The following is a 17,663-nucleotide window of genomic DNA, read 5'->3' on the forward strand; positions in this document are numbered from 1 at the left end:
ATGCCTGGCACTTGATAAATATTTTATATATGTTAGCTGTTATTTTCCTGAAATTTGGAGGCCAAAGTTAAATGCATGGAAAATTTGCTTAGAGAAATTGAACATCTTGTCATGATCCCGCCAAAGTTGATTTGGGAACAAATTGCCTATTGCTAAATTATTGTTAGGAAAATGCTAACTTTTAAATATGTATCTACTTTTGCCTATACTTTAGCCACTTCATCTGTATACTAGGAGGAAAGTCAACAATGGCCTCTCCAAGGAAGGTAACTGAGAAGAGGCATAACCCAGTGGAAAGCATTTGTAGAAAGATCAGAGCCATTCACAAGAGAGAAGCAATTTCAGATCCAATTCAGCAGATTATCAAATACCAATCTAGCAGTTTTGATAGCCCACAGACCAACACCAAGAAAGATTTTGAAGAGGTACTGAGGAAAATGACTGCTGCTTGTGTTCCTACGCCCGACTGTCATTGGTCAAGTTCTGAGGAAGTCGATGCCTTCATTTCATCGCCTCAAATAATATCTCCAAGAACCCCATCCACCTCTCACCTCAGCTCCCCTGAGACTGCTACATACTCTGTTATTCTCACAAGTTCTGAAAACGTCTCAAAGCCGAAGTCACAGAGCAACAAGAATTATACATCTTTGATGTCACAGATCAGAAAAGCAGAGTTTTTCTCCAACAAGGATTTTAATAACTATTGTAGTGAAAATAATTTTAGTACCTTAACACTTGACTTTGATTCCACCTTGGTTCAAAGCTTGAAGTATTTTGATCCTCAGGATTCAGTGGTAAAAAAATTATCTCTGAATGAAGATGGTAAATATTCATCTTTTAATGTTTGTCCTTCCAATAGAGCAATAAACATACCTACTTTTAGAATACCTGAACTAAAAAGAAAATCTACATTATTAAAGTTTGGATGGAATCATCCATCTTTTCCTTTCTGTTTTAACTATGTTTGTTTCCAGAACAAAACAGAACGCCATGATGGGAATACTTAGATATAGGGGAGTATTTCCCTATATCTAAGGGGAAGGCTGTTTATTATGATAGGTTTTCTTTGTTAAACCAAAAAAAGGAAAATTAATCATTATAGCACAGAAAGCATCAGGATTTACAAACTTTTTCTTCTAATAGGATGGAAACAAGAAGCTGATGATGGTAAAGAAGATGCAACATACAGCATCAACAGGGCCTGTGAAGAAGAGGCACTCACAAGTATTTTTAATGCATGTGACATAAAACAGAAAGGTAAGCTAAAAATTATCTGTTTAAATGTTTGGTAGGACTCGCCAAGTCATCTGAACTTTCTATTGTGAGAGAAAGGGAAATGGTTTGTGTGTGGGTCTCGCTGTCTGTGCCTACATATGTGATGGATGCCACCTAATTTGGGAATAAGGTTTGCTCTGTAGGGCTTGATTATTTAGTTATAGTTTCCCCGTACCTGTTTTGCATCAGCATATTTTAACAGTGACTTGAATGATTCTTTTTGAGCTTATCAGCTGACTTACCATCTTTATTTATTGAAACTACTTACATGTCATAGGTGGTGCCCCACAGGAAATATGCCTTTCAAATATGTAAAACCACTATACAAGTTTAACTCAAAATTTTTAGTTAATTTTGGGCTTTCACTTCTGTTTTTCTTTAATTTTTATTTTTGAGATGTGTTTTTTTAAAAATTTCCAGACCTAAAACTACAAAAACCGTAGGAAATACCATTCTGGACATTGGCCTTGGCAAATAATTTATTAATAGGTTCCCAAAAGCAATTGCAACAAAACAAAAATTGACAAGTGGGACCTAATTAAAGAACTTCTGCACAGCAAAAGAAACTGTTAACAGAGTAAACAAATAATCTAAGAGAGGGAGAAGATAGTCACAAACCATGCATGTGACAAAAGTCTAACATCCAGACTCTATAAGAAACTTAAACAATTCAACAAACAAAAAATAACCCCATTAAAAAGTGGGCAAAGGACATGAACAGACACTTCTCAAAATAAGACATACATGCAGCCAACAAATACATGAAAAAAATACTCATGATTACTACTTATTAGAGAAATGCAAATCAAAACTGCAATGAGATACCATCTCACACCAGTCAGAATGGATACTATTAAAAAGTCAGAAACCAACAGATGTCGGTGAGGTTATCGAGAAAAGAGAACACTTACACATTGCTGGTGGGAATATAAATTAGTTCAGCCACTGTGGACAGCAGTGTGGAGATTCCTCAAAGAACTCAGAGCTACCACTTGAGCCAGCAATCTGTCCACTGGGTATGTACCCAAAGGAATATAAATCATTCTACCTGAAAGACATACGCACTTATATGTTCGTCACAGCACTGTTCACAATAGAAAATGCATGGAGTCAACCCAAATTCCCATCAACAGAAGACTGGATAAATAAAATGTGGTACCTACACACCATGGAATACTATGCAGCTAAAAAAAAGAAACAAGATCATGTCTTTTGCTGCAACATGGATGCAGCTGGAGGCTATTACCCTAAGCGAACTAATGCAGGAACAGAAAACCAAATACTGCATGTTCTCAATTTTAAGTGGGAGTTAGACATTGCATATACATGGAAACAAAGATGGGAACAATAGATATGGGGACTACTTGAGCAGGGAGGCATGGGTTGAAAAACTACCAATCACGTATTATGCTCAGTACCTGGGTGATGGGAACAGTTGTACACTAAACCTCAGCAACACGCAATTTACTCATGTAGCAAACCTGCACATACATACACCCCCGAACCTAAAAGTTGAGAGAAAAAAAAATTCCACAAGTAATTTTAAGTATATAAATGATTCATGCTCATTGTAATAAAATTAATAATACACTGACAAGCAAAAAGAAGGAAAAAAATTGATAATCCTGTTTCCCTGAGTAATCATTGTTAGTGATTTGTTGTATATCTTTCCACAATTCTTGTCAATATGGTTTTGTTTTATTTGAATTCATAATTGTTTGTTATAGAACATTTCAACCATATACAGAGGTAGAATTCTATGATGAATCCTTACCTATGTGTCATAACCAATTATGTCTCTTTTGTAACCCTGCTCATGTTCCTCTCCTCTACTCTGGATTATTTTGAGGCAAATCCCAAAGATCACAGTATTTCATCCACAAATATTTCAGTACATATTTCTAAAAGATAATTGACTAATTTTAAACATAACTACAATGCCATTATCATGATTTTAAAAGTAATATACTTTTCTATTATTATCAAATGTCTTGTTAGTAGTCAAAATTTCTCATTTGTGTGATAGATACATTATCCTTTTTTTCTTAAACAGTTTTACTGTTCAAGCCAATATCCAAGAAAGGTTTGTTCATTGCAGTTTGTTGTCTACCTTATCTCTGTGTTTCATTTTCTGTCTGTTTTTTGCATTTTGTTGTCTGTTAAAGAAACCCATCTGTTGACTGATTGAGACAGAGTCTCACTCTTGTCGCCTAGGCTGGAGTTCAGTGGTGTGATCTTGGCTTGCTGCAACCTCTGCCACCCGGGTTCAAGTGATTTCTCCTGCCTCAGCCTCTCAAGTAGCTGGGATTACAGGCACCCACCACCACACCCAGCTAATTTTTGTATTTTTAGTAGAAACAGGGTTTCACCATGTTGGCCAGGCTAGTCTCGAACTCCTGACCTCAGGTGATCCACTCACCTCGGCTTCCCAAAGTGTTGGGATTACAAGTGTGAGCCACTGCACCCAGCCCATTCTTTTATTTCATAGTTTACCACAATCTGAAATTTGGTGATTGTGTATCTTCAGGAACACAACCTGTTTCTCTGTCTCCTATATTTAGAAATATAATCAGATAAAAGTTTGAGGGTTTTTATTTTATTTTTTTTATTTTATGGGGGCAAGAATTCTATTAGGTTGGTACAAATGTGACTGCAGTTTTTAACCATTGAAAGTAATGGCAAAAACCACAACTACTTTTGCATGAACCTAAATACATAGATGGTGTTATGTGTTTTCAACAGAAGGCAACTATTGATGATGAAGGCCTAGACCTATATTTTCATTAGATGTTTCAAATGGTAATATTCTATCATTCCTTCCTCATGCATCACCTGAAATACGTCTATAATGAGAAACTCTACTCCACTTTATGAACTGTTTTGCTATACTGGTGTCCTGAAGGAGAGAGGCAGGATAAAAGCTTAATTGATTCTCTTTACCTACCAGTTTTAAAAATACTAAATTGGGGCTGGGTGGGGTGGCTCATACCTGTAATCCCAGCACTTTAGGAGGCCGAGGTGGAGGCTCTGCTTGAGCCCAGGAGTTTGAGACCATTCTGGGAAACGTGGTGAAACCATGTCTCTACTAAAAATAGAAAAATGTAGGCTGGGTGCAGTGCTTCAAGCCTGTAATTCCAGCACTTTGGGAGGCTGAGGTGGGCAGGTCACTTGAAGCCAGGAATTTGAGACCAGCCTAGCCAACATGGTGAAACCCCATCTCCACTAAAAATATAAAAATTACCCAGGCGTGGTGGCACACACTTGTAATCCCAGCTACTGGGGAGGCTGAGGCACAAGAAACGTTTGAACTCAGGAGTTGGAGGCTGCAGTGAGCTGAGATGGTGCCACTGCACTCCAGCCTGGGAGACAGAGCGAAACTCCATCTCAAAATAAAAGAAAAATTAGCTGAGCAACATAATTGCTGAAGATAGTGTAAGATGTTTTCTTGGTCATCCTTTTTTTTTTAAAAAAAAGATATACTAATGTATTCTCTAGTATGTGTGAGAATGTTTTCAAACTTGTTTTATAATCTGCTTTTTCTCATTTAATAATTTGAGTGCCTGTCTGCATCAAAAAATGTTCTTCATATCCTATACCATTTTTGATGTAACATGTTTAACCAATCCATCTCAATTGGATATTAATTTTTTCTGCTTTAAAAATTATAATATGCCAGGCATGGTAGCTAATGCCTGTAATCCCAGCAATTTTGGAGACCAAGGCGGGAAGATCACTTGAGGCCAGGAGTTCAAGACCAGCCTGGACAACCTAGCAAGACTCTGTCTCTACAAAAAATATTTTAAAAATTAGCTAGGCATGGTGGCACATGCCTGTAATCCCAACTACTCAGGAGGCTGAGGTGGGAGGATGCCTTGAGCCAAGGAGGCTGAAGCTGCAATGAGCTATGATCATGCCACTGCATTCTAGCCTGAGCAACAGAGTGAGACTGTCTCAAAAAATGCCAAAACTGTAATACATATTTTACATATAAAATCACTGTATTGAACACTCGTAGCAAAATATTTGCATGTACTCTTATTTATTTCTTCAGGATGAGTGGGGCTTATTTGTTCCCAGAGAGCTTCTCTGCTTGGACAGGATTTAAGAAATTAATTTTCTGAAGAAAATAAGTAAAGCCTCACTGAAGGGAAATGGGATGTGTATTAGCCAGGGCTCTCTGGTGGGAAGAGATATTTATATTTGTATCTATCAATTTAATCTAGCTAGCTAAAGAGATTTATTATAAGGAATTGGGTCATGCGATCATGGAGGCGGGCAAGTCCCAAGATCTGCAGGGTGTCAGCAAGCCAGAGCTTCAGTAGATCAAACGGTTTAGTCCCATTCCAAGTCCACAGGCCTAAGAACCAGGAGAGTGGCTGGTGTAGTTCCCATCCAAAAGCCAGCAGGCTTGAGGCAAGGAAGAGCCAACATTTCAATTCAAGTCTAGAAGCAAAAAAAAAAAAACAACAAAAAATTAGTGTCCCAGTTTGAAGGTAGGCAGGCAGGAGAGATTCTCTGTTACCTGGGAGAAGCTCAGCTTGTTTGTTCTATTCAGGCCTTCAACTGGTTGGATGAGGCCCACCTGCATTAGCTGGACAATCTGCTTTACTTGGTCTATAGATTTAAATGTTAATATCATCCAAAAATACCCTCACAGAGAGACCCAAAATAATGTATAACCAAATATGTAAGTACCCTGTGGCTCAGGTTGACACATGAAATTTACCATCACAGGAAGCCTTTCTAGTTTTGGTATGACAGAGGGATTCAAGTTTTAGTGGAGGAAAATATGATAAATGATTATTGCTGGCTTTCCAGCTTGCTTTCCAGTTCTTCTACAAATAAAAAAATGCAATTCTCTGCTGGGTACAGTGACTCAACACCTGTAATCTCAGCACTTTGGGAGGCCCAGGCAGGTGGATCCCTTAAGTCCAGGAGTTCAAGACCAGCCTGGGCAACATGGCGAAATCCCATCTGTACAAAAAATACAAAAATTAGCTGGGTGTGGTGGCACATGCCTGTAGTCCCAGCTACTAGGGAGGCTGAGGTGGGAGGATTGCTTAAGCCCAAGAGATTGAGGTTGCAGTGAACCGGGAGCATTCCAGCTGAGCAACATAGCAAGACCCTGTCTCAAAAAAAAAAAAAAAAAAAGTTCTCTCTCTAAATAACTGTATTAGTCATTTTATTTCTCTTTCTAATACTGTCACATCTAAATGACATGTTAAGTTTAAATAATGTTAAAGTTATTAATAACTCTGAAGTTATTCAGCCTCCTTTATGAGTATCTCCTCCTGCTAATTAAGAGACTTTTCTTCCTGATGTCATGATCTATCCTTATTTCCTTAAGGGAAGAACCTTCTCTGTGGCATCTGCCCTCTCAAACTTCGACTAAATTTTCCCTCTCCTTTGCAAGTAAGCAGCCCAAGGCAGCCCTTTGATGGGAGTAAAAGAAAAGTCTTATGTTTAAAAAAGATTGGTGTGTCAATGACTGACATAGTTGGGATGATTTTATTTTCTGAATTTGATAGTAGGGATGACTGTCTAAAAATGCTCCCTCCACCCTCTAAAAAGTAGAAATTTTCACTTGAGATTGAAATTTTAACTAAAGCAGAGAAAAAACTTCCTTCATTGAACGCTTTTTAAGGAACTGAAAGGAAAAAAATGTAATGTCATTTTGGTCACCTCCCACAAGAAATTATTGATTACATATATCATCAATATTTAAACCTCACAACTCTGTGTGGTAGGCATCATCGTCCCCATGTCAGATAAAGAAACAAGTTCAGAGAGGTTATGTAATAGTCCCAAAGCTACACAGCTGGTAATCTTCGGAGCCAAGATTTGACACTAGGCCTATTAGACTTTAGCCCAAAGCCAGTGTTCTTTACAATATACCATGCCAGCTCTACAGGACTGCCAGGGTTATATATCATGTTTATAGGATCAGGAGACATAGATAGCTGCTTCACTTGTTAAAAATACAACTTTCTCTGTCTTTCAGAACTGATCTGCTCTTCTTTTTCCAAAGGCTCAGTAGCAGTGGCCAAAATAATCGATTTCCTGAGACAAACAACTAGCCAAAATTCTGAAGACAGTGGCCTTGAGCAGTTGTGGAACATGCTTGATCCTGAGAAGAGAGACCCACATGTGGACCTGGAAACTTTCCAGGCCATGATGAAAGAATGGATGGCTTACTGTGGAAACAAATGGTAATCAGAGTCCTAGTGGGATGCAGTTTAAGGTTCTATTTTAACAATTGATTATAATTATGCTAATCACCGTTTCCTGGGTTGATGGAAATACTATCATCCAGTGCTTAAGCATGCATTAGAATCACCTGAATGATGTTAAACCTGATTGCTGGGGCCCCCACCACCATGATTCGGCAGATCTGGGTTGAAGTCTGATAATTTACATTCTAACAAGTTTCCAATGATATTGATGCTGGGAGTGGGCTGGACATGCTTTGGGAACCACTGCTGTCATTCATTTCTTGTGATTAGTGGGGAGCACATGTGATATTCTCACAGAGAATTGAGCTGACATACGAGTCAGGTGAATTATTGATACTATCAAATCTCCAAATGTATTTAAATTCAATAATAGACTCCCTTTAAGGGCAGTGGGGCTAGTCAGTGAATATAATTTGGAATCCTAGAATATAGGGAGGCTAAGGGGAAAAAGAATAGTAGAATAGGAAAAAGAAAAAGGTAAAGGAGGAGAAGGGCACCCCATGATCTCAGGTGCCCTTGGCAGATGCTGGAGATGTGTGTCTTCTTCCACAGAAAGCAAATTCCTTTTTTTTTTTTTTTTTCTGAGATGGAGTTTCACTCTGTTGCCCAGGCTGGAATACAGTGGTGCAATCTTTGCTCACTGCAACCGCTGCCTCCCGGGTTCAAGTAATTCTCCCGCCACACTCTCCAGAGTAGCTGGAGTCACAGGTGTGTGCCACCGTGCCTGGCTAATTCTTGTATTTTTAGTAGAGAAGGGGTTTCACCATGTTGTCCAGGCTGGTCTCAAACTCCTGATCTCAGCTGATCTGCCCACCTCGGCCTCCCAAAGTGCTGGGATTACAGGTGTGAGCCACCCACTGCACCTGGCCAAGAAACCTAATTCCTATGCCTCCTATTCAGCCGCCAATCTTCAGCTATCTGCTGATGCATGCTAGGATTTGCTTAAAGAAAATCTTGACTGGGCGTGATGGCTCATACCTGTAATCCCAGCATTTTGGGAGGCTGAGGTGGGTGGAACAGCTGAGGTTGGCAGTTGGAGACCAGCCAGGCCAACATGGTAAAACCCTGTCTCTACTAAAAATACAAAAATTAGCCGGGCATGGTGGTGCACGCCTGTGATGCCAGTCACTTGGGAGGCTGAGGCGGGAGAATTGCTTGAACCCAGGAGGCGGAGGTTGAAGTGAGCCGAGATCGTGCCATAGCACTCTAGCCTGGGCAACAGAGTGAGACTCCGTCTCAAAGAGAAAATGTCAAGCCCAAGGAATGGAAAAACTTACCAGATTTTTGGTAGGATTAGGATGTATAGATAACTTAAGAAAATATGACTGAAATCTTACATGCCATACACAGGTTATTCATGAAGGCAAGATAAATATATAGAAACAAGTAATGTTAGTGTAATCAAAAACTGCAAATACAGATAATATACCATTTTTACCCATGAGTTTAACAAAGATTTTTAAAAAATGACTCTAGCCCATGTGGTGGGCTGTGAAAAGGGTGGAGAAATAAGCCCTCCCATATATTATTGGTAGTAGTGCAAGTTGGCATAGTTTTTTTAAGAGCAGTTTAGGAATGTGTATCAGGCCTTTAAAAATATGCAGTCTTGGCCAGGTGTGGTGGCTCGTGCCTGTAATCCCAGCACTTTGGAAGGCCAAGGTGGGAGGATCACCTGAGGCCAAGAGTTTGAGACTAGTCTGGGCAACTTAACAAGATCCTGTCTCTACAAAAAAACTTTTAAAATTAGCCAGGTGTGGTGGCATGTGCCTATAGTCCAGACTACTTGGGAGGCTGAAGCAGGAGGATTGCTTGAGCCCAGGAGTTTGAGGCTGCAGTGAGCTGTGACAGAGGCACTACACTTCAGCCTGGGCAAGAGAGCAAGGCCCTGTCTCCAAAACAAAAACCAAAGACAAAAGGCAGGCTCTTTGAGAAGTAATGTAACTTTAAGAAAGATAATTAATTGTAAATGCTAACATAGAAGGTAGAAGGTAGTTTATGACATTGACAAATACAAGCAATCTAGATATTTAAAAAGAGACAATTGGACAAACTATAGTGTTTCCATATACTAGAATACTAGTCATTCAAAGTAATAATATTTGATAAGAGAAATTCATATGTAATTACTTCAAATAAATAGGTCATAGATCTGTACATGTAGTATAATCCCATTTTTGGAAGAAATAAAAATATGCATAGGAAAATGTTAGAGTTTATGCGAAAATGATTGTTTTTGCATAATGGTTTTAATTTTTTGTTTTCTTTTTCTTTTTTTTGAAACGGAGTCTTGCTCTGTCACCCAGGCTGGAGTGCAGTGGCACAATCTCGGCTCACTGCAAGCTCCGCCTCCAGGGTTCACGCCATTCTCCTGCCTCAGCCTCCCGAGTAGCTGGGACTACAGGCGCCCGCCACCACGCCTGGCTATTTTTTGTATTTTTTAGTAGAGACAGGGTTTCACCATGTTAGCCAGGATGGTCTCGATTTCCTGATCTCATGATCCGCCCGCCTCGGCCTCCCAAAGTGCTGGGATAACAGGCGTGAGCCATCACACCCGGCCTAATTTTTTGTTTTCTTATGAATTTCGTATTTCCAAAATATGTAAGTTTGTATAATAAAATATTAATAATTATAAAACAGCATGAAGACAAAAAAAAACATCTTTATAACAAGTATAAAGGGAAAAACATGGACACTAGAAATACAGAAAATAAGAGCAGAAACTCAGAAATGGGGATGAGCGTGAACACAGGAATAGTCAGAACTCTGTGTGAGTTCTTTCATTCCCCCCAACTTGTGACAGACATCTCACAATGACAAACAATGAGATGTAAACATATATTTGTTGAATTTTGTGGCTGCTCCAGAGAGAAGCTTGAGGATTTGGTGCTTAGGTTAAGTAACAAAACTTATAATATAGGACTCTGAAAAGAAATGGTTGAAATGTTAATATGTTTATTTTGCAGTTCAAGCTAGAGTGTGTGTGCTGCACAGCCCATACAGTGGGTTTCCCAGATTCCAGAAGTAAAATGCCCAAAGTAAAATTAGTCGAGGTTCTATTTGATTCTCCATGAGAAAGGGAAAATGTATCCCTGTCAATGTATCCCAAAGTATTCATTGTTCATGTATTTCCTTCTCAATCTCTTAAGCCCCATGATCTTGCAACCTCCACAAGTCTCCACTTAGCGGTCCAACCTATGTCTATTTCCTAATCCACCGAGAGCCCACATCTCCTAATCATACGCTGCCTATGTGTTTTTTTCATATTAGGTAAGTGTATGGATGGTGGAGGTAATGCCTAATGTACCACCTACATTAGAAACAGTTTCTCTAGGAACACAAATTCTTTTCTATCACTCTAAGTACCTAGCATAGTATTGGGCTCCAAATAGTTGTTGAATGAATATATATATATATATAGAGAGAGAGAGAGTTGTTGTTGTTGTTTTTGAGACGGAGTCTCGCTCTGTCGCCCAGGCTGAAGTGCAGTGGCGCGATCTCCGCTCACTGCAAGCTCCGCCTCCCGGGTTCACGCCATTCTCCTGCCTCAGCCTCCCAAGTAGCTGGGACTACAGGCGCCTGCCACCGAGCCCGGCTAATTTTTTGTATGTTTAGTAGAGATGGGGTTTCACCATGTTAGCCAGGATGGTTTGGATCTCCTGACCTAGTGATCCGCCCACCTCGGCCTCCCAAAGTGTTAGGATTACAGGCGTGAGCCACTGTGCCCGGCCGAATGAATATATATATTTTTTAACTCAGAAGGAAATACCTGAAAAGGAAAGTACAGAGCATAAATCTTAAAAAAAAAAAAAAAAAAAAAAAAAAAAAGGACAAAACTGTGGTCAGGCAAAGAATCCTAGCTCACTGGTTTTTGTTTGTTTGTTTGTTTGTTTGTTTGCTACAGGGAAGGAGTGAATCATAGATTAAGCAGCACCACTGATGATTCTGTTTTTGAACAGGGTGGCATAAAATCAGATGGAACAAGTATGTATGTGTTTCTTCAGGATTGTTCTGTTTTCTTCCAGTTTGGAGAAAATGATTTTTTTTCATAAAACTCTTCTATGTGTTTCAGTGAAGATGAGCACGGATATAACAGATTCTACGTCAGGGAGCTTCGAGGCCTTGGGAGGAGAAACATCTAAAGGAGTCTTGTAAGCCTTCTTACTCGGCTTGTTCATTTCATAAATCTACGTATTTCAGTTACGATAAAGTCACTTTGCTCTTTTTTTTTTTTGCAGTAGAGCTAACGTAATTGATTTTAAATTCTTAACTGATTCTAATAATGCCTGCATTAGAAACAGTTTCACTAGGACCACAAATTCTCATATGACTAGTAATCCAAGATCTCTTGCTCGCTCATGAAACCCTTCTCCTTCATTAATTTCCTGTGCTTTCTGTAGGGAAACAGTTCCACTCGAAGTAGGGTTATGATATTGACCTTAAACTCTTTTGGAAATTATTTTAAAGCACTTCTTTAGTAGAATCTTTTAGGCATGAATGAGAAAAGCTGTTTTCCACGACATATGTAAGTTTTAGATATTAAGGAGAGTGATTCTGCCTCTTCCTTATTTTATCTTTGCCACTTCAGGTTTATCCATAAAGAAAAGTGGTGTGAGCTGGGCGCGGTGCCTCACGCCTGTAATCCCAGCACTTGGGGAGGCCGAGGCAGATGGATCACTTGAAGTCAGAAGTTTGAGATCAGCCTGGCCCACATGGTGAAATGCTGTCTCTACCAAAAATACAAAAAGTAGCCGGGCGTGGTGGCACGTGCCCGTAATCCCAGATATTTGGGAGGCTGAGACATGAGAACGGCTTGAACCCAGGAGGTGGAGATTGCAGTGAGCTGATATTGTGCCATTGCGCTCCAGCCTGGGCAACAGAGCAAGACTCCATCTCAAAAAAAAAAAAAAAAGAAAAGTGGAGTGGGAAGTATGCTCTCAACCTCAGCTAGGCCCTGGGATAAGATAGCAAAAAAGAAAAGGAGGCCTGGGGCTCCATGAAACACACAGTCCAGACTCTTAAAGGATTTGTGAACTGATGTCATGACAAATGGTGCTCATAAACATTGACAAGTTATACAAAACATTAGGAAAGATGAGTACTGAATTGTGAGCCACAGACTACAATGATAATACTCTAGGAATTGTTTCCTAGGTAAACCTGCCGAGATCCCTTCACTGAAAGAATATAGGCTGAGCACAGAGGCTCAAGCCTGTAATCCCAGCACTTTGGGAGGCTGAAGCGGGCAGATCACTTGAGGTCAGGAGTTCAAGACCAGCCTGGCTAATATGGTGAAACCCCACCTCTACTAAAAATACAAAAATTAGCCGGGCATGGTGGTGCATGCCTATAGTCCCAGCTACTCTGGAGGCTGAGGCAGGAGAATTGCTTGAACCTGGGAGGCGGAGGATCGTGCCACTGCGCTCCATCTTGGGCGACAGAACGAGACTCTGTCTCAAAAAATGAAAAAAAAAAGAATATTGTGTCCATTTATTTCAGGATCTCTCATATTCCAGACAGAAATAGGAACTCTTCAGTTTAGAAGACAAATGTTGAGAGTGAACGGGAAAAGAATCAACAAAAACTGTAGAAGTTGATTTTACATCTGGCAAATGATGGCTACTTGGAAATTTTGGGAAACGTCTTTGATGCTATTGTAATAAAATCTGAATAGCTATTTATTATATAAATTAATTATGTTTATGATGACAGATGAGGGTAAAGTTAAAAAAAAAAAACCAGAATATCAAAGTTTGGTTTGTTTAACCATATACGTTATTTTATTAGAAGGAATTAGTGATATGAAGGTTATTCTCATCTATTCTTTCACTTGCAGAGTGGTGTCTGATTTGATTGCCTGCGTAGCAGACCTTCATTTCAACAAACGAAAACTTGAAGAAGAAAATAATAAGTTGAAGCTGGCTTTAGAAACCCTGGAAGAAACTAACAGCCAGTTATCAGAGGACTGTACCGAATTGCGCCTTCAGGTAAAAAGGTGAGCCACAGTGGGGTCCAGTGTGCTGGGAACTTTCATTTCTTTTTTCTTTTTTTTAAAAAACCTTTTTTTTTTTTTTCTTTTGAGAAGGAGTCTTGCTCTTTCACCCAGGCTGGAGTGGCAGTGGCGCGATCTCGGCTCACTGTAGGCTCTGCTCCCCGGGGTTCACGCCATTCTCCTGCCTCAGCCTCCCACGTAGCTGGGACTACAGGCGCCTGCCACCACGCCCGGCTAATTTTTTGTATTTTTAGTAGAGACGGGGTTTCACCGTGTTAGCCAGGATGGTCTTGATCTCCTGACCTCGTGATCCACCTGCCTCGGCCTCCCAAAGTGCTGGGATTACAGGCGTGAGCCACTGCACCTGGCCTAAAAAACCTTTTAAAAATTGAGAGTCACATAGCATAAAATTCATTCTTTTAAAGTATACAATTCAGTGTTTTTAGAGTATATTCTCTGACTGGGCATGGTGGCTCATGCCTGTAATCCCAGCACTTTGGGAGACCGAAGTAAGTGAATCACTTGAGATCAAGAGTTTGAGACTAGCCTGGCCAACATGGTGAAACCCCATCTCTACTGAAAATACAAACATTAGCTGGGCATGGTGGCACGAGCCTGTAATTCCAGCTATTCCAGAGGCTGAGGCAAGACAATCGCTTGAATCTGGGAGGCAGAGGTTGCAGTGAGCCAAGATCGTGCCACTGCATTCCAGCTTAGGTGACAGAGCAAGACTGTGTCTCAAAAAAAAAAAAGCAAAAAAACTTGAGTATATTCTCAAGGTTGTGCAATCATCACCATTATCCAATTCCAGGATATTTTCACCACTCCAAAAAGAAACTCCATACTTTTCAGCAGGCACTCTCCATTTCCTCTCTTCTTAGCCCCTGGCAACCTCTATTCTACTTTCTGTCTCTATAGATTAGCCTATTCTAGGCATTACATATAAATAGAATCATACAATATGTGAACTTTGGTGTGTAGCTTATTTCACTTAGCATAATATTTTTAAGGTTCATCCATGTTGCAGCGTGTATTACTACCTCATTTCTTTTTATGGCTGAATAATATTCAGTTGCATAGATACATCAGATTTTGTTTATCCATTCTTCAGATGATGGACATTTGGAGTGTTTCCACTCTTTGGCTATTAGGAATAATGCTGCCATGAACATTTGTGCATGAGTTTTTGAGTGGAAATGTTTCTTTCTTTTTTTTTTTTTTTTTTTTGGAGACAGGCTGTCACTTTGTCACCCAGGCTGGAGTGCAGTGGCACGATCTCAGCTCACTGCATGCAACCTCCGTCTCCTGGGCTCAAGTGATCTTCTGGCCTCACCCCCCACCCCCCAAGTAGCTGGGACTACTGGTGCGTGCCACCATGCCTGGCTAATTTTTGTGTTTTTATAGAGACAAGGTCTTGCCATGTTGCCCAGGTTGGTCTTGAATGCCTGGTCTCAAGTAATCTGCTCACCTCATCCTCCCAAAGTGCTGGGATTACAGGAGGGAGCCACCATGCCCAGTCATATGTTTCACTAAAGCATTCTCATCCTCAAAATCTTTGACCTTGTCCAGTCCAGTCTCCAAACTAATCTTTAAAAAAATTGCTTACCTCAAGTCCTCTTCATTTCACAATTGGCTTATTTATTATTTAACTGAAATATGAAAATTCAAAGTTTCTTTAACAAACTGCTTTGGATGAATATGTTGGTCAGGATTTTTGGTTGCAAGCACTGCAATCTAACTGGTTAAATAAGCAGTCAAGAAATATATCAGAAAGGAATTAAGTAACTCACATAATGGACAGAAAGGCTGGAGAATCCAGATGGGCAATCAGAATGCCACTGTCTACAAAATTAAGCCACATGTCTTTCTCTTTTCTCCTTCCCCTAATCCTTTCTGAAGATTGTCTGTTTCCTTTGGGTTCCTGCAACCTAGTTTTGATATTGTCCAATTGTCCCATCATAGTGTAATTTGTTTTCTGTATTAACTGTTGAGGCGGGAGGGTTCCCTTGACCGCCCCGTGGGACTTGCAACCAGGATGACTTGTTTGCTCAGCTGCCATGCTCAAACCCCTTGCAGGAGGGGGAGCATGCAGGTGAGCAGGTGTAGGAGCTGGGGTGAGTGCCTTTGGGTGCCAGCAGGAACAAACCCCATACTAGCCTGTGGCAGCATCTAGGGGTTGCCCACAACCTCTGGAGCCCCAGCGGGCATGTGTTACAAGCAATACTCTTTTAGCATTTGCCATCCATGGACAGCAAAGAGTTAAACTAGCTCAGTGGAAGATCAGGGTGACAGCCTTTTACACCCTACCCTCTTGGTACCCGAGTTCTTGTCCAACATCCAGGAAGAATCAGGTCACATGGACTTGAAGGATGGTGAATGTGGAGATTGTATCGAGTGGTGGAAGTGGCTTTCAGCAGGATGGGGAGCTGGAAAGGGGATGGTGTGGAAAGATAATCTTCCCCTGGAGTTTAGCTGTCCCAGCCAAACTCCTCTCTGACCTTAGTCTCTGATGTCCAGCTACTTCTTCTCCTCTTGATGTTCATAGCTTCTTCTCTTCTCTCCTCTTCCACATTGCTCTGCTCCTCTGCCAGTGGAGCTTGGAGTTTTTATGGGTATGGGATAGGGGGCGTGGTGGGCCAAAAGGCAAAATTCAGGTGGGAAAACGGGGATGCAAAGTTTTCTTTTAAGGCCATGGGTCCAGGCTTGAGGGTGGAACCCTTGCCAGACACCCTGCCCTTTTCTACCTAGTATTTCCCTGCCTCTTGTTTATATCACTGTGACCTCCTTGATGGGAGGAACTATGTCATATTCATCCTGTTTAGCCTAGTGCTTAGTAGAATACCTACTGTAGAACAGCACTACCTTCCTTCTAGTTGCCTAAAAGCTGGAAACTCTTATCTCTTTTGATTCTTATCATACCGTGTTGTCATTATGATTGTCTATTTACCCCACTAGGCTATAAACTCCAGATGAGTAGATTTCTCTGGATTCAGTCATTCTTCTCTTCTTCAATGCCTAGCACAGTGCCTGGGACAGGTTCAGCACTCAGTTAGTATTTGTTAAATGATCAATGTAATTTCTTAGGAACAAAATTGTATCTTCTTGGAAGCCTTTGTTCCTAAGGGAACAGTCCGTAATCTAGTGGGAGCTGCAAATAGGTAATTTCATGATACGGATTACCATAATTCATTTAATCAGTTTCCTGTTGGTGGATGTTTAGTTTTTTTTCCAATGCTTTGTTATAATCAACAGTATAATAAACTTCTTTATAGAATATGTCATATAGAGACTTGGTAATTATTTATTTGTTTAGTTGTCATCTCCCTCCGTAGTATGTAAGCTCCATAAGGCCAAGGACCATGTCCCTTTTGTTCACCATTGTAGCCTGCATTGTAGAGCACCTAGAACATGGTATTATTCAATAAATATTTGTGGAACTGCATTAACTAACATTACATCTTCTTAGTAGGGGGAAAGAACCAGGTAATTCAGCCAGTGATGATTTTTCAAAAGGATCCTCTAAATCTTTAGCTTCAGGAATACATTTGTCTGTTTTCCCCCTAGTCTCCATTCCCCACTCCCCATTTTCTCCAAATTCCTTCCTTTTCCAAGGACTGAAAGATCATGGGTATATTTTTACTATGCAGGCATCTGGTTTAAGCCTTTAGTGGTTTTCAACTTGGGTCCAAAATAGTCCTTGGCTGTTCTTAGTGTCTTTGACGGTTATATTTGAGGTTTTGCTCATGGCCTTCTCCCCCCACCCCCATAGTGCCCACCAGGCTATTATGAGAACAAAGCTGTTAAAAGAAGAACTGGAGGAACTGAAACTTAGTATGAATGCTTCAGAAGAGCAGAAGAGCATGATTGTAGCCCAGAGCAAACAATTAGTAAGTCATCTATTACAGTACTTTGAATTTGGCATATAATTTACATAACTGAAATATACAAGAGGACTTATCTGGTGGAACATCAGAAGTCAATATCCTGATGAATGAATTGGTAACACTTTAGAAAAGTAAAGGCAGGTAGGATTTTTTTTAAATCTATGTTTTCCTTTTCTTCCTTTTTCTTTTCTTTCTTTCTTTTCCTTTTTTTTTTTCTTTTTTTTGAGACAGAATCTTGCTTTGTTGCCCAGGCTGGAGTACAGTGGCAGGATCATGGCTCAC

General features: G+C 40.3%; 1 protein-coding gene across 1 annotated transcript in view; it reads left to right on the top strand.

Annotated features, from left to right (window-relative positions):
• Positions 1–233: 233 nt before the first annotated feature.
• IRAG2 (inositol 1,4,5-triphosphate receptor associated 2) overlaps positions 234–17,663 on the top strand; it is a 111,005-nt gene continuing 93,575 nt past the window's right edge. Inside the window, exons 1-7 of the mRNA XM_058443308.1 lie at positions 234–822; positions 1,144–1,257; positions 7,304–7,484; positions 11,410–11,489; positions 11,578–11,656; positions 13,342–13,500; positions 17,267–17,384. Of these exons, the coding sequence (XP_058299291.1) occupies positions 249–822; positions 1,144–1,257; positions 7,304–7,484; positions 11,410–11,489; positions 11,578–11,656; positions 13,342–13,500; positions 17,267–17,384 (1,305 nt within the window). The 5' untranslated portion in view covers positions 234–248. The remainder of the gene's footprint in view (positions 823–1,143; positions 1,258–7,303; positions 7,485–11,409; positions 11,490–11,577; positions 11,657–13,341; positions 13,501–17,266; positions 17,385–17,663) is intronic.

This window comes from Hylobates moloch, unplaced genomic scaffold, assembly GCF_009828535.3.
Source record: "Hylobates moloch isolate HMO894 unplaced genomic scaffold, HMol_V3 SCAFFOLD_8, whole genome shotgun sequence".
NCBI lineage: Eukaryota > Metazoa > Chordata > Mammalia > Primates > Hylobatidae > Hylobates > Hylobates moloch.